Genomic DNA, 25,413 nt, shown 5'->3' with positions numbered 1-25,413 from the left:
ATCCTTTTTGCTTCTGGTTAGGGTTATACTGCTTCCCATTTTGAAGCCAAGAGATGCTGTAAAAGGGTCGTTGGGTCGGCGAGAGGTGTGTGGAGTGGCGTCGGGAGCTCGTTGGTGAGGCCTATAAAAGGCACAGCAGTGAGTCCGGTGCCCAGCGTCGGCGAGAGGTGCGTGCAGAGGTGTCGGGAGTTCGTTGGTGAGGCCTATAAAAGGCAGAGCAGGGAGTCCGGGGCCCAGCGTCGGCGAGAGGTGCGTGCAGAGGTGTCGGGAGTTCGTTGGTGAGGCCTATAAAAGGCACAGCAGTGAGTCCGGAGCCCAGCGTCGGCGAGAGGTGCGTGCAGAGGTGTCGGGAGTTCGTTGGTGAGGCCTATAAAAGGCAGAGCAGGGAGTCCGGGGCCCAGCGTCGGCGAGAGGTGCGTGCAGAGGCGTCGGGAGTTCATTGCAGAGGCCTATAAAAGGCACAGCAGGGAGTCCGGGGCCCAGCGACGGCAAGAGGTGCGTGGAGAGGCGTCGGGAGTTCGTTGGAGAGGCGTGACTTGTGCAGCTCTAGGGAGAAGGCAAAAAAGAAGTAGAAAGAAACAGAAAGGTGACGTCACAGCCAAAGGGGGTAAGTGATTGGCTGGATTGGTGAGTAGTTTTTCTTTTTTCTCTTCTGTAACAGTGAGTAAACTTTAACATTGTTGTTGCCAATTTAAGTGTATCTAAGGGTTAAGTCATGGCAGGAGAGCTCGGTCAAGTGATATGCTTCTTCTGTACCATGTGGGAACTCCGGGACACTTCTGATGTCCCTGACGACTACGTGTGCGGGAAGTGTATCCGCCTCCAGCTCCTGACTGCCCGCGTTGCGGAATTGGAGCTGAAGGTAGATTCACTCTGGAGCATCCATGATGCTGAGAATGACGTGAGTAGCACGTGTAGCGAGCTGGTCTTACCACAGGTGAAGGGTCCACAGCCAGCTAGGGAATGGAAGACCAGCAGGAAGAGCAGTGCAAGGAAGTTAGTGCAGGGGTCCCCTGCAGTCATCCCCCTGCAAAACAGATACACCTTTTTCAGTACTGTTGAGGGGGAATACTCATCAGGGGAGGGCAGCAGTAGCCAAGTTCATGGCACCGTGGCTGGCTCTGCTGCACAGGAGGGCAGGAAAAAGAGTGGGAGAGCGATAGTGATAGGGGATTCGATTGTAAGGGGAATAGATAGGCGTTTCTGGGGCCGCAACCGAGACGCCAGGATGGTATGTTGCCTCCCCGGTGCAAGGGTCAAGGATGTCTCAGAGCGGTTGCAGGACATTCTGAAAAGGGAGGGTGAACAGCCAGTTGTCGTGGTGCACATTGGTACCAACGATATAGGTAAAAAAAGGGATGAGGTCCTACACGACGAATTTAAGGAGCGAGGAGCTAAATTAAAACGTAGGACCTCAAAAGTAGTAATCTCAGGATTGCTACCAGTGCCACGTGCTAGTCAGAGTAGGAATCGCAGGATAGCTTAGATGAATACGTGGCTTGAGCAGTGGTGCAGCAGGAAGGGATTCAAATTCCTGGGGCATTGGAACCGGTTCTGGGGGAGGTGGGACCAGTACAAACCGGACGGTCTGCACCTGGGCAGGACCGGAACCAATGTCCTAGGGGGAGTGTTTGCTAGTGCTGTTGGGGAGGAGTTAAACTAATATGGCAGGGGGATGGGAACCAATGCAGGGATACAGAGGGAAACAAAAAGGAGACGAAAGCAAAAGACAGAAAGGAGATGAGTAAAAGTGGAGGGCAGAGAAACCCAAGGCAAAAAACAAAAATGGCCACTGAATATAAAGGGGCTGCAGGAGGGGTCAAAACTAAAAATCATGGTTTTAAAACTAGTATTAAAACACTCTACCTAAACGCACGCATCATTCGAAATAAAGTAAATGAGTTGTCGGCACAAATCTTACAAATGGGTATGATTTGGTGGCCATTACAGAAACGTGGTTGCAGGGTGGCCAAGACTGGGGATTAAACATACAGGGGTATCTGACAATTCGGAAAAATAGACAAGAAGGGAAAGGAGATGGGGTACCTCTGTAAATAAAAGATGGTATTAGGGCAGTTGTGAGAGATGATATTGGCTCTAATGAACAAAATGTTGAATCATTGTGGGTGGAGATTAGAGATAGTAAGGGGAAAAAGTCACTGGTGGGCGTAGTTTATAGGCCCCCAAATAATAACTTCACAGTGGGGAGGGCAATAATCAAGGGAATAATGGAGGCATGTGAAAAAGGAACGGCAGTAATCATGGGGGATTTTAACCTACATATCGATTTGGTCAAATCAAATCGCACGGGGTAGCCTGGAGGAGTAATTCATAGAATGCATACGGGATTGTTTCTTAGAACAGTATGTTACAGAACCTACAAGGGAACAAGCTATCTTAGATCTGGTCCTGTGTAATGAGGCAGGAATAATAAACGATCTCCTTGTAAAAGATCCACTCGGAATGAGTGATCACAATTGGTTGAATTTGTAATACAGACTGAGGATGAGGAAGTAGTGTCTCAAACGAGCGTACTATGCTTAAACAAAGGGGACTACAGTGGGATGAGGGCAGAGTTGGCAAAAGTAGACTGGAAACACAGACTAAACGGTGGCACAATTGAGGAACAATGGAGGACTTTTAAGTAGCTCTTTCATAGTGCTCAACAAAAATATATTCCAGTGAAAAAGAAGGGCGGTAAGAGAAGGGATAACCAGCCGTGGATAACCAAGGAAATAAAGGAGAGTATCAAATTAAAAACCAATGCGTATAAGGTGGTCAAGGTTAGTGGGAAAATAAAAGATTGGGAAAATTTTAAACGACAGCAAAGAATGACTAAGAAAGCAATAAAGAAAGGAAAGATAGATTACGAAAGTAAACTTGCATAAAACATAAAAACAGATAGTAAAAGCTTTTACCGATATATAAAACGGAAAAGAGTGACTAAAGTAAATGTTGGTCCCTTAGAAGATGAGAAGGAGGATTTAATGATGGGAAATGTGGAAATGGCTGAGACCTTAAACAATTATTTTGCTTCGGTCTTCACAGTGGAAGACACAAAAACCATGCCAAAAATTGCTGGTCACAGAAATGTGGGAAGGGAGGACCTTGAGACAATCACTATCACTAGGGGGGTAGTGCTGGACAGGCTAATGGAACTCAAGGTAGACAAGTCCCCTGGTCCTGATGAAATGCATCCCAGGGTATTAAAAGAGATGGCGGAAGTTATAGCAGATGCATTCATTATAATCTACCAAAAGTCTCTGGACTCTGGGGAGGTACCAGCAGATTGAAAAGCAGCTAATGTAACGCCTCTGTTTAAAAAATGGTGACAGACAAAAGGCAGGTAACTATAGGCCGGTTAGTTTAACATCTGTAGTGGGGAAAATGCTTGAAACTATCATTAAGGAAGAAATAACGGGATATCTAGATAGGAATAGTGCAATCAAGCAGACGCAGCATGGATTCATGAAGGGGAAATCATGTTTAACTAATTTACTGGAATTCTTTGAGGATATAACGAGCATGGTGGATAGAGGTGTACCGATGGATGTGGTGTATTTAGATTTCCAAAAGGCATTCGATAAGGTGCCACACAAAAGGTTACTGCAGAAGATAAGGGTACGCGGAGTCAGAGGAAATGTATTAGCATGAATAGAGAATTGGCTGGCGAACAGAAAGCAGAGAGTCGGGATAAATGGGTCCTTTTTGGGATGGAAATCGGTGGTTAGTGGTGTGCCACAGGGATCGGTGCTGTGACCACAACTGTTTACAATATACATAGAAGACCTGGAAGAGGGGACAGAGTGTAGTGCAACAAAATTTGCAGATGACACAAAGATTAGTGGGAAAGCGGGTTGTGGAGAGGACACAGAAATGCTGCAAAGAGATTTAGATAGGTTAAGCGAATGGGCTAAGGTATGGCAGATGGAATACAATGTCGGAAAGTGTGAGGTCATCCACCTTGGGGAAAAAAAACAGTAAAAGGGAATATTATTTGAATGGGGAGAAATTACAACATGCTGAGGTGCAGAGGGACCTGGGGGTCCTTGTGCATGAATCCCAAAAAGTTAGTTTGCAGGTGCAGCAGGTAATCAGGAAGGCGAATGGAATGTTGGCCTTCATTGCGAGAGGGATGGAGTACAAAGGCAGGGAGGTCCTTCTGCAACTGTATAGGGTATTGGTGAGGCCGCACCTGGAGTACTGCATGCAGTTTTGGTCATCTTACTTAAGGAAGGATATACTAGCTTTGGAGGGGGTACAGAGACGATTCACGAGGCTGATTCCGGAGATGAGTGCACCTTATGATGATAGATTGAGTAGACTGGGTCTTTACTCGTTGAAGTTCAGAAGGCTGAGGGGTGATCTTATAGAAACATTTAAAATAATGAAAGGGATAGACAAGATAGAGGCAGAGAGGTTGTTTCCACTGGTCGAGGAGACTAGAACTAGGGGGCACAACCTCAAAATACGGGGGAGCCAATTTAAAACCGAGTTGAGAAGGAATTTCTTCTCCAAGAAGATTGTGAATCTGTGGAATTCTCTGCCCAAGGTAGCAGTTGCGGCTAGCTCATTGAATGTATTCAAGTCATAGATAGATAGATTTTTAACCAATAAGGGAATTAAGGGTTATGGGGAGCGGGCGGGTAAGTGGAGCTGAGTCCACGGCCAGATCAGCCATGATCTTGTTGAGTGGCGGAGCAGGCTCGAGGGGCTAGATGGCCTACTCCTGTTCCTAATTCTTATGTTCTTATGTTCTTATGTTCTCCCTTTATATTGGCTGAAAATTACATTTTAACTAGTTAAATTTGACTAATGCATTATACCCCAAGATGGTGCATGTTATAATTGGGATAATTTCCTAAATATTTCATCATTTAAGTAGACAATGTGGTATTTGACTACCAAACAAAAGAGCACAGTTCAGCATTACAAGATAATTATGAATGGGGGGACCATTCGTTCCATGTTAACTAATCTGCCCAGAAGCACCTTGCAGTCCTCTCATTTCAATATCCAATTGTTCCTTAATTACATCTCGGCTTTTTGCCTCCTGCACTCAATTTGGAAGACTATTCCAATTGTTGATCAATCTCTGATATCAGTCCTAAAATTCCCCTTTACAGTTTTGAACCTATGTCCTCTTGTCCTATTCCCACAATTTAATTTAAAGTAGGACAGATTTATTTGTAACACCTAAAGCTCTGATTGGTCTTGATTGCTGATTGGTCCCCTTAGAGAATAAGACACACCCAACAGTTTATCTTTGCAAATTGTAATTCCAGCCATTCTTACTGCCGACTCCAGACAGAACAGAGTTCACTTGGAACAGACAGGGCTCACTCTCATGGGTTAAGACCTTCTCCCAACCCTAAAAGAAGTTCCTACCCCCCCCTACTGCCAAAGATCCTGACCTTGTCCCCCTGCCCAAGTGCCTGACGCTCCCCCCTCCCCCCTCTTCCCCCCCCCCCCCTCCCCCCAGCATAGATGGGGCATTAACACAACATAAGAATTAGGAGCAGGAGTAGACCATTCGGCCCCTCAAGCATGCTCTGGGGGTAAAAGTTCATGGCTGATCTTCTACCCCCACTTTCCTGCACTATCCTCATATCGCATAGATTTTTGGATATTAAAGGGATCTATCAATCTCGGTCTTGTATATACTCAAAGACTGAGCCTCCACAGCCCTCTGGGGTACACCATTCCAGAGATTCACCACCCTCTGAGTAAAGAACTTTCTCCTTATCTCAGTCCTAAATGGCCAACCCCTTATTCTGAGACTCTGACCCCTGGTTTGAGACTCCTCAGCCAGAAACATCCTCCTTGCATTTACCCTGTCAAGCCCTGTAAGAAGTTTGTATGTTTCAATGAGATCACCTAAACTTTAGAAGCCTAGTCTACTCAATCTCTCCTCATAGGACAATCCCCCCCCCCCCCCCCCCCAGGAATCAACATAAGAATTCGGAATAGGAGTCGGCCATCTTGCCCCTCGAGCCTGCTCCGCCATTCAACAAGATCATGGCTGATCTGACCGTGGACTCAGCTCCACTTGCCCGCCCGCTCCCCGTAACCCTTAATTCCCTTATCGGTTAAAAATCTATCTATCTGTGATTTGAATACATTCAATGAGCTAGCCTCAACTGCTTCCTTGGGCAGAGAATTCCACAGATTCACAACCCTCTGGGAGTAGAAATTCCTTCTCAACTCGGTTTTAAATTGGCTCCCCCGTATTTTGAGGTTGTGCCCCCTAGTTCTAGTCTCCCCGGCCAGTGGAAACAACCTCTCTGCCTCTATCTTGTCTATCCCTTTCATTATTTTAAATGTTTCTATAAGATCACCCCTCATCCTTCTGAACTCCAACGAGTAAAGACCCAGTCTACTCAATCTATCATAAGGTAACCCCCTCATCTCTGGAATCAGCATAGTGAATCGTCTCTGTACCCCCTCCAAAGCCAGTATATCAGTCTGGTGAACCTTTTTTACACTTCCTCAATGGCAAGTATATCCTTCCTTAGGTAAGGAGACCAAAATACTCCACATGTGATCTCACCAGGACCCCATATAGTTTACTATTGTGCTCAAATTCTCTTGTAATAAAGGCCAACATACCATTTGCTTTCTTAATTGCTTGCAAAAAAAAAAAGGGTCCAGGGTGTCCTTGGAGATGGAGCACGCGGTGTCCACCGGTACGCTCGCGGCCTTCCGCGAGAGGTGGACACCGGAGGGACTGGAGTGCATCATCACGCCCGGCAACCAAATTTTAATTTGATTTTACGTTTTAAAGTTTAATTTGTTTTAATTGCCGGTGCTTTTAGTGTCCCCCTCCCCTTTTATAGGGGGCACTTGGAAAAATGTGATTTTAGCGCCCCAAAAAAAAACCAAAAAAAAAGAAAAACATAAAAAACCCCACAAAAAACGAAAAAAAAAGGGCCTTGTAAATGTCTGCTGTGTCATCCAGGGCGGGTGGCACGGTTTAATGTTTTTTGTTTTACAGATAAACAAAAAAGAGTTTCATGCACAAGGACCCCCAGGTCCCTCTGCACCACAGCATGTTGTAATTTCTCCCCATTCAAATAATATTCCCTTTTACTGTTTTTTTTCCCAAGGTGGATGACCTCACACTTTCCGACATTGTATTCCATCTGCCAAACATTAGCCCATTCGCTTAACCTATCCAAATCTCCTTGTAGCCTCTCTGAGTCCTCTACACAACCCGCTTTCCCACTAATCTTAGTGTCATCTGCAAATGTTGTTGCACTACACTCTGTCCCCTCCTCTAGGTCATCTATGTATATTGTAAACAGTTGTGGTCCCAGCACTGATCCCTGTGGCACACCACTAACCACTGATTTCCAACCGAAAAAGGACCCATTTATCCCGAATCTCTGCTTTCTGTTCGCCAGCCAATTCTCTATTCATGCTAATACATTTCCTCTGACTCTGCGTACCTTTTATCTTCTGCAGTAACCTTTTGTGTGGCACCTTATCGAATGCCTTTTGGAAATCTAAATACACCACATCCATCAGTACACCTCTATCCACCATGCTCGTTATATCCTCAAAGAATTCCAGTAAATTAGTTAAACATGATTTCCCTTTCATGAATCCATGCTGTGTCTGCTTGATTGCACTATTCCTATCCAGATGTCCCGCTATTTCTTCCTTAATGATAGTTTCAAGCATTTTCCCCACTACAGATGTTAAACTAACCGGCCTATAGTTACCTGCCTTTTGTCTGCCCCCTTTTTTAAACAGAGGCGTTACATTAGCTGCTCTCCAATCCGCTGGTACCTCCCCAGAGTCCAGAGAATTTTGGTACATTATAACAAATGCATCTGCTATAACTTCCGCCATCTCTTTTAATACCCTGGGATGCATTTCATCAGGACCAGGGGACTTGTCTACCTTCAATCCCATTAGTCTGTCCAGCACTACCTCCCTAGTGATAGTGATCATCTCAAGGTCCTCCCTTCCCACATTCCTATGACCAGCAATTTTTGGCATGGTTTTTGTGTCTTCCACTGTGAAGACGAAAGCAAAATAATTGTTTAAAGTCTCGGCCATTTCCACATTTCCCATTATTAAATCCCCCTTTTCATCTTCTAAGGGACCAACATTTACTTTAGTCACTCTTTTCCGTTTTATATATCTGTAAAAGCTTTTACTATCTGTTTTTATGTTTTGCGCAAGTTTACCTTCGTAATCTATCTTCCCTTTATTGCTTTTTTAGTCATTCTTTGCTGTTGCTTAAAATCTTCCCAATCCTCTAGTTTCCCACTAACCTTGGCCACCTTATACGCATTGGTCTTTGATTTGATACTTTCCTTTATTTCCTTGGTTATCCACGGCTGGTTATCTCTTCTCTTGCCGCCCTTCTTTTTCACTGGAATATATTTTTGTTGCGCATTATGAAAGAGCTCCTTAAAAGGACACAAACAGAAGCAAAAAAGCGTTAGGAAGTGAAGGAGAAAAAGAGACAAAAGCTGGAGAAGAGACAAAGAGAAACAGCAACATGAAGACAACAGAGACCGATAAGAGAGAAGCTACATTTTTCGACTTACCATGTGGCACACCATGGGAAATCCACTCGTATTACAATTATAAAGCTACTTAAATATCAGGAATAGCTCTAGTATTGAATGGTGGTGCAGGCTCGAAGGGCCGAATAGCCTGCTCCTGTACCTATTTTCTATGTTTCTAATATCGACCATAGCCAATTAAATTAAACACTGGGAACACAATTTTAAATTATATTTTAACTACTTTTAGTGTCCTGTCACACTTTTTTTCACTCTTGATTCCTCAATCAACATAACTTTTATAAAAAAACAGATTATCTGGTCATTATCACATTGCTGTTTGTGGGAACTTACTTGTGCGCAAATTGACCGCCGCGATTCCCACATTGCAACAGTGACTACACTCCAAAAGTACTTCATTGCCTGTAAAGTGCTTTGAGACGTCCGGTGGTCGTGAAAGGCGCTATATAAATCCAAATCGTTTTTCTTTATTCTTTCCACCTTTATTCTTTATCCTATTTTTTCATTTTAACTTTTGTTTCCATTTTTTTACTTAACGTAGTCTATTCATGACCAATTTTTAGATTATAATCACATATATTGTTTATGAACATTTTCCTCTTCAGATGAGCTGTTGGAAAAAATTATTCTATCAAGGGTTAACTACATTTCTGGAAAAATGCAGGGATTGACTTTTAAGAGATTTTTTTTTGTTCCATGTTTGCAACAGGTAAACACAATTTGCTGGAATGATACAGGAGAATATATTCTATCAGGATCCGATGACACCAACCTAGTGATAACCAATCCATATAGTAGAAAGGTAAATTAAGTCATAATATGTGAATGAAAAATACAGTATAAGCAAATATCAAACTGCGATATAAAAAAAATGCACTGTTAAACATAGATGGTATTTTATTCTTTTTATTTCCTGGGATAAGATTATCATTGTCTCTTACTGCTGTAGAAGGGTAATATTTTGTTGAGAAAAATACATTTATAGTTTTTTTTAAAACAAATATTGTACAGGAAGGATAAGTTACTTGGAGTGTACTGTTCTCCCAGAGTTTTTAGACATCATATTCAAAAGAAAATCTTTGCTAACAGATGATCAAGCAACTGGCTTAAGGGCTTTATCAACAGATACTTGTGGTGGCACAGTGGTGTCCCGGAGGCCATACAAGAACATAGGAATAGAAGTAAGCCATTAAGCCTGTCGAGGCTATTCTGCCATTCACTTAGATCACAGCTAATCTGAGTTTCCTTTCGTTCCCTGTGCAGGAAGCCTCGTTTTCCTCACAGCCCCTGCTCAACACTGTTTAGATTGGGGACTTAGTGGAGTGAGCAATCAAGTCCGTGTACTCACTTATGTGGCACTTAGAGTCCAAATTGCCCCTTTGGTCTTTTATTCTTTTCTGAAGATTGTAGCAGACGCCAAGATCCAAATCTAGTTAGGTGTGTGTAGCTTTTAAATAATATTGAACCTAAACAGCTGGCTTCTCTGAAATTCATGCAAATGTAGTTATGTATTTTACAAGTGAATGTTAAGGAGGACTTTAAATAACATTCCAAAATTGCTTAGTTGTAATCTGCTAAGATCCATTAATATATTACTTTCTATATAGTGCAGAAAACAAAGATTGCAGGATAACCAGGCCAGTCCTGCAGTGCTGTCCCATTACACTTGTCTAAGGATAATTTTACTTGAGTTATTTAATGGCAACTGTGTATCTCTTTTTTTTAAAAATTTGTTTTCAGATTCTTTCCACTATACGCTCAGGTCATCGAGCAAACATTTTTAGTGCAAAATTTCTTCCACACACCAGTGACAAACAGATTATTTCCTGCTCAGGAGATGGTGTTATATTTTATACAAACACAGAGCGAGATGCAGAAGCAAATCGACAGTGCCAGTTTAACTGCCACTATGGAACAGCTTATGAGGTAATATTGTAATATTGATGGTGATAGTGATATCATGGGTGAAGAATAACAATGCAAGAAATCTTAATTCAGTCATCTTTGATTTTCAGAAACTTTTATATTTGATGTAAGAGTTTAACATTTATTTTTGTGAGCCCAAATAGATACTTTCTAATTTAATTCTCTTGAATGCATCCTGAATACCATAATTAATGTGTCCTATGCCATAAACTTTTTAACCAAAAGTGATAAGTACTCTGAAAGGGTAGTAAAATGAGGCATGGCTTCACTTGATTGTTTCCTTGCCCTTCTAATTTATCAACTCGGCTAACAGTTTAGTCTAACAACCTATGTGGGTTCCAGATTTGCTCTTCCTCCATCCTTACCTCAAAATCCATTAAATGCTCTTCCACAGTACTGTTGGGTATAGCTCTGCCTGGAGGACGTAAGAACTTAAGAACATAAGAAATAGGAGCAGGAGTAGGCCATTTGGCCCCTCGAGCCTGCTCCGCCATTTAATAAGATCAAGACTGATCTGGTCATGGACTCAAATCTACTTCCTCGCCCGCTCCCCATAACCCTTTATTCCCTTATCGTTCAAAAATCTGTCTATCTCCGCCTTAAATATATTCAAAGACCCAGCCTCAACAGTTCTCTGGGGCAGAGAATTCCACAGATTTACAACCCTCTGAAAGAAAAAATTCCTCCTCATTTCAGTTTTAAATGGGCAGCCCCTTATTCTGAGACTATGCCCCCTAGTTTTGGTTTACCCTCTGAGTGGAAATATCCTCTCTGCATCGACCTTGTCGAGCCCCCTCATTATCTTGTATGTTTCGATAAGATCATTTTTTATAAACTCCAATGAGTATAGGCCCAACCTACTCAACCTATCTTTATAAGTCAACCTAGTGAACCTTCTCTGAACAGCCTCCAATGCAAGTATTTCCTTCCTTAAATACGGAGACGAAAACTATACGCAGTACTCTAAGAATGGCCTCACCACTGTACAGTTGTAGCAGGACTTCTCTACTTTTATACTCTAACCCCTTGCAATAAAAGCCAACATTCCATTTGCCTTTCTGATTACTTACTGTACTTGCATACTAACATTTTGTGTTTCATGACCAGAACCCCCAGGTCCCTCTGTACTTCAGCACTTTCCAATTTTTCTCCATTCAAATTATAATTTATTTCTCTCTCTTTTTTTTCTGCGAAAGTGGATAGCCTCACATTTTCCCACATTATACTCCATCAGCCATATGTTTGCCCACTCACTTAGTCTGTCTATATCCCTTTGCAGTATTTTTGCGTCCTACTCACAATTTGCTTTCCCACCCATCTTTGTATCATCAGCAAACTTGGCTACATTGCACTTGGTCCCTTCATCCAAGTCATTAATATAGATTGTAAATAGTTGAGGCCTCAGCACCGATCCCTGCGGCACCCCACTAGTTACTGTTTGCAACCGGAAAATGCCCCATTTATCCCGACTCTCTGTTTTCTGTTAGTTAGTCAATCCATGCTAATATATTACCCCCGACCTGGTGAACTTTTAGATTGTGCAGTAACCTTTTATGTGGCACCTTGTAGAGTGCCTTCTGGAAATCCAAGTACACCACATCCATTGGTTCCCCCTTATCCATCCTGCTCCTTACATCCTCAAAGAACACCAACAAATTTGTCAAAAATGATTTCCCTTTCATAAGCCATGCTGACTGCTTGATTGAATTATGCTTTTCCAAATGTCCCGCTGCTGCTTCCTTAATAATGGACTCCAGCATTTTCCCAACGATAGACGTTAGGCTAACTGGTCTATAGTTTCCTGCTTTCTGTGTGCCTCCTTTTTAAATAGGGGCATTAGATTTGCGGTTTTCCAATCCGCTAGGACCTCCTCAGAATCCAGAGACTTTTGATAGATTACAACTAATGCATCCACTATCGCTGCAACCACTTCTTTTAAGATCCTAGGATGCAAGCTAGAGTACTTCTTCGCCTTTAGTCCCATTATTTTACCGAGTATTACTTCTTTAGTGATAGAAAATAGGTGGAGGAGCCGGCCATTCGGCCTTTCGAGCCTGCATCACCATTCAATATGATCATGCAATTTTATTACCCCACTCCTGCCTTCTCTCCATACCCCCAATCCCTTTAGCTGCAAGGGCCACATCTAACTCCCTTTTGAATATATCCAACGAACTGGACTCAACAACTTTCTGTGGTAGAGAATTCCATAGGTTCACAATTCTCTGGGTGAAAAAGTTTCTCCTCATCTCAGTCCTAGATGGCTTACCCCTTATCCTTAGACTGTGACCCCTGGTTCTGGACTTCCCCAACATTGGGAACATTCTTTCTGCATCTAATTTGTCCAATCCCGTCAAAATATTATATGTTTCTATGAGATCCCCTCTCATTCTTCTAAATTCCAGTGAATATAAGCCTAGTCGATCCAGTCTTTCTTCATATGTCAGTCCTACCATCCCGGGAATCAGTCTGGTGAACCTTCGCTGCACTCCATCAATAGCAAGAATGTTTTTCCTCAGATTAGGAGACCAAAACTGCACACAATACTCAAGGTGTGGTCTCATCAAGGCCATGTACAACTGCAGTAAGACCTCCCTGCTCCTATACTGAAATCCTCTCGCTATGAAGGCCAACATGCCATTTGCTTTCTTTACTGCCTGCTGTACCTGCATGCCTACTTTCAATGACTGATGTACCATGACACCCAGGTCTCGTTGCACCTCCCCTTTTCCTAATCTGTCACCATTCAGATAATCTGCCTTCCCGTTTTTGCCACCAAAGTGGATGACCTCATATTTATCCGCATTATACTGCATCTGCCATGCATTTGCCCACTCACCTTACCTGTCCAACTCACCCTGCAGCCTCTTAACATCCTCCTCACACTGCCACCCAGCTTAGTGTCATCTGCAAACTTGGAGATACTACATTCGTCTAAATCATTAATATATATTGTAAATAGCTGGGGTCCCATCACTGAACTTTGCGGTAGCCCACTAGTCACTACCTGCCATTCTGAAAAGGACTCCTTTATTCCCACTCTTTGCATCCTGTCTGCCAACCAGTTCTCTATCCATGTCAATACATTACCCCCAATAGCATGCGCCTTAATTTTGCACACTAATCTCTTGTGTGGGACCTTTACAAAAGCCCTTTGAAAGTCCAAATACACCACATCCACTGGTTCTCCCTTATCCACTCTACTAGTTACATTCTCAAAAAAATTCTTGAAGATTTGTCGAGCATGATTTCCCTTTTATAAATCCATGCCGACTTGGACCGATCCTGTCACTGCTTTCCAAATGCGCTGCTATTACATCTTTAATAATTGATTCCAGCATTTTCCCCACTACCGAAGTCAGGCTAACCGGCCTATAATTCCCTGTTTTCTCTCTCCCTCCTTTTTTTAAAAAGTGGAGTTACATTAGCTACTCTCCAATCCCTAGGAACTGATCCAGAGTCCATGGTATGTTGGAAAATGACCACCAATGCATCCACTATTTCAAGGGCCACTTCCTTAAGTACTCTGGGATGCAGACTATCAGGCCCTGGGGATTTATCGGCCTTCAATCCCATCAATTTCCCTAACACCATTTCCTGACTAATAAGGATTTCCCTCAGTTCCCTCAGTTCCTCCTTCTCGCTAGACCTTTGATCCTCTAGTATTTTCGGGAGGTTATTGGTGTCTTCCTTAGTGAAGACAGAACCAAAATATTTGTTCAATTGATCTGCCACTTCCTTGTTCCCTATTATGAATTCACCTGATTCTGACTGCAAGGGACCTACATTAGTCTTCACTAATCCTTTTCTCTTCACATATCTATAGAAGCTTTTGCAGTCAGTTTTTATGTTCCTTACAAGCTTACTCGTACTCTATTTTCCCCCTCCTAATTAAGCCCTTAGTCCTCTGCTGAATTTAAAATTTCTCCTAGTGCTCAGGTTTGCTGCTTTTTCTGACCAATTTAAATGCCTCTTCCTTGGATTTAACACTATCCCTAATTTCCCTTGTTAGCCACGGTTGAGCCACCTTCCCCGTTTTATTTTTTACACCAGACAGGGATGTATAATTGTTGTAGTTCATCCATGTGATCTTTAAATGTCTGCCATTGCCTATCTACCGTCAACCCTTTAAGTATCATTCACCAGTCTATCCTAGCCAATTCACGTCTCATACCATCGAAGTTATCTTTCTTTAAGTTCAGGACTCTAGTCTCTGAATTAACTATGTCACTCTCCATCTTAATGAAGAATTCTACCATATTATGGTCATTCTACCAAGGGGCCTCACACGACAAGATTGCTAATTAATCCTCTCTCATTACACAAGACCCAGTCTAGGATGGCCTGCTCTGTAGTTGATTCCTTGACATATTGGTCTAGAAAACCATCCCTTATACACTCCAGGAAATCCTCCTCCACAGTATTGCTACCAGTTTGGTTAGCCCAATCTATATTAAAGTCACCCATGATAACTGCTGTACCTTTATTGCATGCATCCCTAATTTCCTATTTGATGCCATCCCGAACCTCACTACTACTGTTTGGTGGTCTGTACACAACTCCCACGAACGTTTTCTGCCCTTTGGTGTTTCGCAGCTCTACCCATATAGATTCCACATCATCCAAGCTAATGTCCTTCCTTACTATTGCGTTAAGCTCCTTTTTAACCAGTAACGATGCCCCACCTCCTTTTCCTTTCTGTCTATCCTTCCTGAATATTGAATACCCTTGGATGTTGAGTTCCCAACCTTGGTTACCCTGGAGCCATGTCTCCGTAATCCCAATTACATCATATCCGTTAACGGCTATCTGGGCAGTTAATTCATCCACCTTATTACGAATGCTCCTCGCATTGAGACTCGGAATCTTCAGGTTTGTTTTTTTAACACTCTTTGTCCTTTTAGAATTATGTTGTAATGTGGCCCTTTTTCATTTTTGCCCTTGATTTCTCTGCCCTCCACTCTTACTTTTCTCCTTCCTACATTTTGCTTCTGTCCCCTTTTTACTTCCCTCTGCCTCCCTGCATAGATTCCCATCCCCCTGCCATATTAGTTTAAACCCTCTCCAGCAGCACTAGCAAACACTCCGCCTAGGACATCGGTTCCGGTCCTGCCCAGTGATAGTTATTGTATTAAGTTCTTCTCTCCCTATAGCCCCTTGGTAATCCACTATTGGGATGTTTTAGTGTCTTCTACCATGAAGACCAATACAAAATATTTGTTCAACGTCTCTGCAATTTCCCTGTTCCCCATTGTTAATTCCCCAGTCTCATCCTTTAGGGGACCAATATTTACATTAGCCAATCTTTTCCTTTTTATGTACCAATAGAAACGATCTGTTTTTAAATTTTGTGCTAGTTTACTTTCATAACCTATGTTCCCTCTCTTTATTATTTTTTTAGTCGTTCTCTGCTGGCTTTTAAAAGTTTCCCAATCTTCTGGCCCCCCACTAGCCTTGGCCACATTGTATGCCCTTGTTTTCAATTTGATACCGTCCCTTATTTCCTTAGCTAGTCACAGTTGGTTATCCCTTCTCTTAAGTCTTTCCTTCTCATTGGGATATATTTTTGTTATGAAATATCTCCTTAAATGTCTGCCACTGCTCATCAACCATTCCATACTTTAATCTATTTTCCCAGTCCACTTTCGCCAACTCTGCCTTCATACCTTTGTAGTCTCCTTTATTTAAGCTTGGTTTGAGATCCAACTTTCTCGCCCTCCAACAGAATTTGAAATTCAACCATGTTAATGGTCATTCATTCCTAGAGGATCCTTTATTACGAGATCATTTATCAATCCTGTCTCATTACACAGTACCAGATCTAAGATAGCCTGCTCTCTGGTTGGTTCCGCAATGTACTGTTCAAGGAAACTATCCCAGATACACTCTATGAACTCTTCCTCAAGGCTACCCTGGCCAATTTGCTTTGTCCAATCAATATGAAGGTTAAAATTGCCCCTCATTATTGCCGTTCCTTTTTTACAAGCCTCCATTATTTCTTGCTTCATACTCTGTCCAACAGTGTAGTTACTTTTAGGGGGCCTATAGACTCTACCCACCAGCGACTTTTTCCCCATTATTCCTTATCTCCACCCAAACTGATTCAACATCTTGATCTTCTGATCCAATATCGTTTCTCATTAATGCACTGATCTCATCCTTTATTAACAGAGCTACCGCACTTTTTCCTTTCTGTCTGTCCTTCCGAATTGTCAAATACCCCATAATATTTAGTTCCCAGCCTTGGTCACCTTGCAACCACGTCTCTGTAATGGCTTTCAGATCATACCCATTTGTATCTATTTGTGACGTCAACTCATCTATTTTGTTACGAATGCTGCGTGCATTCAGATAAAGAGCTTTTAAATTTGTTTTTTTACCATTTTTTCCTGCTTTGACCCCACTTTCTGATTCACCTTTATGTTTCCTATCATGCTCTGGTTTTCATTTCCCCCCAGTGCTACCCTGCTCTATTGCAGTCTCCTTATTCTTTGACTTTTTACATTTTCGCTCACCTGAACCCTTATATAACTCATTTAGAGTTTTTATGTGTCAGTCCTTATTTGATGTTTTAACTTCGGTAATCAGGAATTCAGTTAGATAATTAAGGTGCTTGTCCTGTGTTGTCATTTCAGTAAGTTAACTACCATTCTACTCCATAAAAACTAATGTTTTGTGACTTTGAAATAGTTTGCATTTACTAAAACAATTGTATGTAACAAACTCAATGCCATAATAAGATGGTGGTTGGCTGTGTATCCAATTAACTACCATTTTGTTTCCAATCCCATGTTGTAAAATGACAGTCAATGGCTGGTTTTGCACTTTCTTCTTCATTTAAATTTTTAATCTATATAAAAACTTCATTCAGTATAAATCAAAATTTCTAAAAGTTACAGTTTAACCCAAACTTAAAATTTTAAAATTCATATTGTAAGAGCTGGGAAGTTCAAGATCATGCTGTATAAAATGATACACAAATACCAAACTTTAATTTAAGATCTTTTTTTGCAAAACTGGATTAATTTTCAAAAATGTAATTGGATTGTTTGCCATTTTGAAATATCTTTTTCCCTATTTAAATTCACCTATACTGATCACCATGCCCTAATTGCGAAAGCAGAGAGAATACTTGTCTTTGCACCAGCATTACTCTGTGTAACATTAGTAGGTGTATGACAGTGATGTAGGTTGACTGTTTTTATCCCAACCTGTAGAAAAGTATCTCATCTCTGTACCCTTTCTTTCCATCTTGATGGGAACTCACCATGTTGGGTACAGTCTACCACTCCTAAATGAATCATAGAATGATACAGCACAGAAGAAGGCTATTTTTCCTATAGTTTTTGTGCCAGCTCTTTGAAAGAGCTATCCAATTAGTCCCATTCCCATGCTCTTTCCCCATAGCCTTGCATATTTTCCCCCTTAAAATACTTACCTAATTTTCTTTTGAAAATTATTATTGAATCTGCTTCCACCAACTTTTCAGACAATGCATTCCAGATCATCATAACTCACTGTGTAAAGAAATTCTACTCGTCACGCCTTCTGGTTCTTTTGCCAATCACTGGCTTGCCTTTGGAAAAAAATCTAATTAGTTTTATTCATGTAACAAGAGTATTATCAAATGTTACGCAATCTCTCTTTCATCCAATCTTCCTAAATCCATTGCAAAAATGAATCATAATTGTGTACAAACATTTAATGTTCCCACTTAATATTTTAGAGTTTAAACTGCAAAGTACATTTTAAATTGTGTAGATTATGGACGTGTCCTTTTTTGCTAGGGTTAAACAAAGTTATCTAAACTTAAAGGGGCCAAAATTGCCCCTTTTTCAGGCCCGTTACGCTGGAATGAGGTGGTAAGGCCTTTCCGACCTGGTACAGGCGGATGGTGTGACCTATTTGCAATTTTCCCCGGGCTGTGGGGGCAGCGGAAACAGGTTTCCGCCCCGCCCGGCGCACCGACCCCATGTCAGCCGCGTGCCGATCCCTTACTGACCAGCGGCGACTCCTTTTCTGCCCTGCAGGAGCGCGGCTACTGCCAGTCAGTGCCCCCGACAGCTTCACAAGGCGGGAAGCTGCTCGTGGCTGGGCGGATGCCCTTAAAGGGGAGGGTGCACCGCTATGGCTGCCATGTTATTTTAATTCTGAACCGACTCTGCAGGCCTCGCAGCGTCCCTCCCCTTTAAGTGATGGGGAGGGATGTTGCGACGCATCAGCGCGACGCGGCATATCTGCATCATGTTGGTGTCATCACCGCCACACTGGCAAGGTTACCGCCTCCAACAACACCTGAAAGCGCTGGGAGGTGGTTTCTTGAACTTACAGCTGAATTTCCCACTTCTTCCCTCCGACTCCTGCCGAGCGGTAATAGTTCGAATAATTTGAATTATCCACTCCACGGGGCGGAGGACAACTTCCAGCCCAAAATCTTGGGTGTCTGATGGCTCAGTAGGTAGCTGAAATGCCTTGTGTGGAACATTTTTGAAATATTTGTTCTTGGAATGTGGGTGACATTTTTGCCTTAAGAGCATTAAGATTGATTCCCATACTGTGGAACTGGAGTCACATGTAGGCCAGACCAGGTAGCAGAGGTAAGTTCCCTTCCTTTAAGGACATTAGTGAACCAGTTGAGTTTTTATAACAATCCAGCAGCATGCATGGTCACTTTTGCTGGTGTTAGCCCATAAATTATCAGATTTATTCTATTCAATTTCACAGCTTGCTATGGTGGAATTTGAGCTCATTGATTTCAATGGAAATGAAAATTGGGCGGTTTCTATAACAGGCAGTCAGTCCGTGATGCCAATTTTATGTCTGAGCATCAAAATCTACCCTCCGTGTCCTGGCTCACATTTGAAGAGCAGCCACTTGCAATCCTATATGCTGGGTTTTTTTTTCCAGCTCTTGACAGCACCAAATGATTTTACACCTTTTTGTTCCCCAGATCATGACTGTACCCAATGATCCTTACACCTTTCTCTCATGTGGTGAAGATGGTACAGTAAGGTGGTTTGATGTGAGAGTGAAGACAAACTGTACAAAAGAAGATTGCAAAGATGTGAGTTTAAGAAATACACATTTTGCAGACGTAAATATACATTTTTAGCGAGCCAATGTAAAGATGCTACTAATCTATATGCTCAGGTGTTTGTCGGAGAATTTAGTTAACAGCATACTTGCATGGGTCTCTTGTTGCAAATTTTTATTTTTAATTACAAATTTATAACATTTAAATGTGAATTTGTAACATGTCTATTTAAAAGTAGCCAAACTGAAGTGGAGTTATGCTGGCACTTGGCGGGGAGGGGGGCTTACTGCGTCAGTTCTTTCCAGTCGGCTGCAGTTTGAGTCAGTCATGGCATGCCCTCCCCTCTCGTGGAGCTGCTTAGATTTTTTTTTAAACATTTTGATAACTACAGATTATTTTAGATTTACTGTTGTGGTTGACATCGTGTGAACCATGTGCAAACAGGGGCATCAAAAATATAAAATCACTTGGCTCCAGAGCTTCAGGATTTTGCTCCCAACAAAATTGTGGGAGCTCATGTTGCACTGTCCAAATATATCATCCTATGGTAACAAAATTCCTCACAGGTGTTACCATTAGGTCTCAAGATCCTTTTATAAATGTATACTTTAAAACCAAATTGGAAAAGGGTCAGTTCACTGTTCTGGCAGACTGGTTCAAGATGTTAAAAGGTTATTAATTGGGCATATCTTCAAATAAGCCATGTTTGCTTGAAAGCTGTAGTCTAATCATACATCTCAAAATATATCTTCTAGTGCATATGCTATAGATTGTTAGAGCATAAAACAATTGGGCAATGTGATAATTCTAACTTGGAAATAATTTTTTAGTGTGGTAAATTGAGAGATATAGATTAATTTGGTGTCACTGCAAAGCAGACAGCAGGGTATCTGGAATGCTATTTCAGATACTGAAACCATATTTGGGCTCAAGTAAATAACAAGGAATTGCAAATAAGTCAATGGGCTGGATTTTCGGCTGATTTGCGCCCCATTTACCACCTCAGCAGGGGGCAAAAATGATTTTTTGGGCGTGAAACAAGGCGCAAAAGATTTTGTGCTTGGGCAGAACTTTCGCCAATGGTTTCGCTAAAGCTTACTGCCCCGCTGCTGTTTTGATCGTTTGGATGATGTAAATCATCGTGCACCGCTGTGTTAGCGCTCCGGGCGGAACTTTTGAGCATTTTGCCCGATTTAGCGTCCGCCCGAGAACCCGCCCAGAAAAACCAGACGGACCCAGGGCACACCAGGCACTAACGGTGCCATGTTGAAATCGGAGGAAAAAGGTGCAGTTGTGAGTAATTAAAAGGATTGGGAAAAGAACGCTGCATTACTGAATACTTTTGATTGTGAAGTTTATCTGAGTTTCTAGTTTGTTTTATAAAGGACATTGAAGGATATTTTAAAAGATGGGGTCCACGCTAGGTCGGGAGCCAGTAATCCTGGCTGCTATATTCATACGGCTTCAGGCTGGAAGATGTCTTCTTGTTGTTCATTTGCAACGTAATCGAAGAGGTCACAGGCATATGGGGGAGGAGGCCTAACCCCCCCACGAGTTTACAGGGAACATCGTTCATACCTCCAGCTCTCTGAGGCACAGTGCGTTAGAAGGCTGCGCTTCCGAAAAGAGGTGGTCACAGAGATATGCCAGCTCATACACGCAGGTCTACCAGCGTCAACAGGACTGCCCTGCCCGTCGAGGTGAAGATGACTTGCCTTCTATGTCTTCGGCTCCTTTCAGGCATCAGCGGGGGACATATGCTCCATCTCTCAGCACGCTACACATTGCTGCATTTGCCAGGTGACTACTGCACTGTACGCACACAGAATGGACTTCATAAATTTCCCAATGACCAAGGAGACCCAAAATGAGAGGACTATAGGTTTTGGATGATTTGTTAGCTTCCCCAAGGTCCAGGGTGCCCTTGACTGTACGCACATCGCCCTGCGAGCACCTTTACAGAATGCAGAGGTTTTCTGAAACTGAAAGGGATTCCACTCCATGAACATACAGATTGTCTGCGACCATACTCAACGCATCATGGCAGTCAGTGCCCAATATCCAGGGAGCACCCATGATGCTTTCATCCTGTGTGATGATCCAGCATCAACCACAAGGCCAGAGCTGGATGCTTGGGGACAAAGGATACGGCCTCGCCACCTGGCTCATGTCCCCTCTCCGGATTCTTCAGACAGAAGCTGAGCATTTCTATAATGAGAGCCATGCAGCCACACGTAACTTCGTCAAACAGACAATTGGAGTGCTCAAGCAGCGTTTCCAACGGCTGGACCGCTTTGGAGGCTGCCTGCAATACTCCCCTCAACAGTTCATTGTGGTGTGCTGCATGCTACAGAACTTAGCCATCATGAGGAGATAGGAATTGCCAATGGGGATTGCAGGACCACCTCAAGAGAAAGGGAGAGGAGGAGGAGGAGGAGGAAGAGGAGCCTGGCGAGGATCCCAGGCCGCCACCACCACCACCAGAGGCATCATGGAGATTTCGCCGCTGCAAAAGCCTTATGTCGGCAGCTCATAATTGAACGTTTTGCTTGAAGAGTGAACGGCACATTTGACCATTGCCTGGTCACTCTATCGCACCATGTTGACTATTCCCCCTCTTATTCTGCAAATGAGGCACTTCACAGGTGAACAAAAAATGTTAAACATTGTAGCATTCTAAACTTTGTAACCTTTATTGTGAGACTTAAGTAAAATAAAACAAAATTAGTTGCATCCAGCAGTGTGATAATTCAACAACATTATCAACAAAATAAACATAATCCAGTGTAACATAATACTGTAACATAAAACATACGATGCATCCAGCATCAACAACATTATGCAGCAAGATAATATCCTGCCCCACTATTTTTTCTCACCAGCTTTTGCCCCCTCCTTCCCCTTCCCCTTATCATCCTCCCTTGCCTGCTGCTCCTTCTCAAAGTGGCACCAAGATGGCGTGCAGCAAGGCTGCCAGAGCGCTGCTGTGTTGGGGGGAGAGACAATGGAGACGCGTCTGGGGACACACTGGAACAGCTGGTGGCATGGAAGGCCAGGCTTCTGACTGGCTAATCTCTTTATCGGAGTCGCCAGTCACCGATGGTTTGGGTGTGACAGTGGGAGACAGTGGGAAACGCAGGGAGTATGGCAGAAGGCATAAACTGGATCACCTGCCCAAGCTGAAGCAGAGCTTGTGCCTGTGATGCGCCATATTCTGCAAGGGTTCACGCCACACTCTCCGGGACTCCACTGTCACTGCTGGAGGCCACCAGCCTCGTGTGGACATTGATGGCCTTGCTGGTATCACGGCTCGCACTGACAATCTGCGACCCTACCTCTGTAATGGTCACTTTAAGACTGTCGATGCTAGCGGGAATCCTACCCAATACATCAAGGAGCTGACGGCTGACCTGGATGCTCTCGCTGGGCATTCCCACCATGTCCAGTTTCACGTCTGCCTATCTGTCAGCAGACCGACTTTATCGACTCACCGTTGGCATGCGGGATTCAACCTCAGCACTGCGTTACTACATGCCACTGGTCCCAGGTGCTCCGGATTTGTTGAACCCTGAGAACGTCACGTCGATCTCATAGGCACTGCGTGCCGATGGCGGAACAGGGGTGGATTAATGCTGTGCCGGATGCTGTGCCGGAGTTAGCTCATTGGTTTCCTCCTCCTCTTCCTCCAGACAATAGCCTGACGTGGAGTGGTCCCTTGAGGGTTGCTGCGCCTGTGCTAGTCATCTGGAAGTAGATAGCAACAGATGACTGGTTAGCAGCAGGGGAGAGGGCAGGGTGACATGAGGAAGGTCGCATAGCACAGGCTCATTTGAAGGACCACTGCTACTCCCATTATATCTAGTCCAGAGGCACTGCATGACATTGCCTCAACCTATCCCAGGGAATGTGCAGGACTTGCTCTCAGTATCTGAACGTAGGGTCATCGTCACAGTGGCAGCTGCCCTACCTGTGACGCCAATGTGGCCTGCCACTCTGTCCTCAATGTCAGTGAGTGGCAGGGTCTGAGGCAGACCGCCACCTGTCCGCACCTCCTCACGCCAATTGTGTGACTTCTTTGCCTGTAAAAATGACAATAAGAATGGTTACAAGAGGGTCCATCTGATCTTGTGGCACAGAGAACCACCAAACCACTTATACCATACTGTCTGAATGTAATACAGTCCTCTGTTTAATGGCCTTGGAAGTTGCATGTGGTTCATCAGGAGGACATCGAAGTGGAGAGCAATCTTATGAAATCTCAGAAAGCAATCTTAATAATGTGTAAAGATCATTCATGGCTGATAGGGTGCCAAATTAAGCCTACCTATGTGTCATGCATTTTAGAAGGCAACCCACAGAGTGCTGAGAGGCAACAACAGCATGAGAACAAATAGTGTGTCAGATTTATAATTGAAGTAATGAAGGAGTGCCTGAATTAAAATTGTACTTACTCTGACTACCCCTGTCAGATCATTGAACTTCTTTCTGCACTGTGTGCCAGCCCTGACCACAGTGTCTGAGGCAGAGAGAGACCGCCTCAGTGATTTCCCTCCAATGTGGATGGCAGTGGTGCAGATCCACCCCTAAGATGCAACTCCTGCCATCTTCTTTCCATAGCTCCCACTAGAGCCTCATTAGCCTTGTGGCTGAATCACCTGGCATGCTGTCTGGAATCGTCGTCCTCCATGATCAAAATCCAAATGTAAAATGGCTGATTCAGCCCTGGTTATACTGTGCATGCGGACAGCCACGCCATGCATTAGCGTTTGCAACTGGAGACCAGACCAAAAGAGCGGGGAGGGAGAAAAAATTGCGCATGCGCAGAACGGCCGATTTTTTTTTTAGCGGCGGAACTTTCGGCTCAGGCACACAATGCGTGTTGCAATGCCGGAGTTAATGCTAACGTTCCTTGTGAACTTGCATTCGGCGAAAGTTCCTCACTCTGGCACTAACGTCAATCCGGCACACAATTTTTGGCTCCGCCACGAATTGTGCTGGGTGAAAATGCAAAAAGCCGAAAATCCAGCCCAAAGAGTAAAGCAAACCTGTTTTGTGTCCACATCTGTTTGCCTTGGGGTGGGGGGGGGGGGGAAGGGAGTCTCTATACTGGACTGATTTATAAAGCTTGATAAGTTACATGATGGGGCAGAAATTCCGAGGAGGGCTTCCCACGGGCAAATCAATAAAAAATAGAAATAAAATGCGCACTTACCTGTAGCTGCTGCGCGTGCAGGAACTTCCGATCCACAGGCCTCCTCTCCCTGTGACGCGCAACGCGTGCACGTCGGGACGTCTGCAGGACTCGCTTGTGCCTGGACACCCAATCACCGGTAAGTATTTTCCCATTAATTGCAATAGGAGTTTCGTAAGTTATTATTACAATGAATGAGAAAACTCTCAAAAAATACATAACATTTAAAAAACACCTCACACAATAAACTAATAGAAATTAAAAATGTTACATATGTTTTTTAAAGAAAAAAAAAATTGCCGATTTTTAAAAATGTTAGGGTTAGGGTTTAAATGAACATTATCTGAGTGGGCAAGGTTTTAACATAAATGTGTTTTTTTAATTTTAATTTTAATCATGTTTTTTCTATGTTTTTAAACTCTTATGCCTGTAAAAATAGGCTATGCACCTGCTTTTTCTGGCGCAAGAGTTTTGAGGATAGTTGCCGTGCAAGATATGGGTAAATAGCCCAAACTTCCACATACAAATGTGCTCCCGATCTGTCAAGGATCTGTCGAGCTCCAGCTTGACCGATTGGAAAAGCTGGTTTTCAGCGCATGCGCATTACGCGCTGAAAAACGGCTTTTCTGATGCCTTCCCGAGTTCGTAGAAACTTCGTACAAGCCCGGGATGTCGGAAATTCTGCCCCGATAAGTTCTGCATGTGTTCACTGACAGTCTGTT

General features: G+C 43.2%; 1 protein-coding gene across 6 annotated transcripts in view; it reads left to right on the top strand.

The window, feature by feature from the left end:
• The window catches only part of dcaf6 (ddb1 and cul4 associated factor 6), a 214,382-nt gene that overhangs the window by 32,879 nt on the left and 156,090 nt on the right, over positions 1 to 25,413 (top strand). For all 6 annotated transcript variants that reach the window (XM_070893462.1, XM_070893463.1, XM_070893460.1 and 3 more), the window contains exons 3-5: positions 9,250 to 9,342; positions 10,281 to 10,466; positions 19,417 to 19,530. In XM_070893462.1, the coding sequence (XP_070749563.1) occupies positions 9,250 to 9,342; positions 10,281 to 10,466; positions 19,417 to 19,530 (393 nt within the window). The remainder of the gene's footprint in view (positions 1 to 9,249; positions 9,343 to 10,280; positions 10,467 to 19,416; positions 19,531 to 25,413) is intronic.

This window comes from Pristiophorus japonicus, chromosome 11 (assembly GCF_044704955.1).
Source record: "Pristiophorus japonicus isolate sPriJap1 chromosome 11, sPriJap1.hap1, whole genome shotgun sequence".
Lineage (NCBI taxonomy): Eukaryota > Metazoa > Chordata > Chondrichthyes > Pristiophoridae > Pristiophorus > Pristiophorus japonicus.
This window is presented reverse-complemented; position numbering and strand designations above follow the sequence as displayed.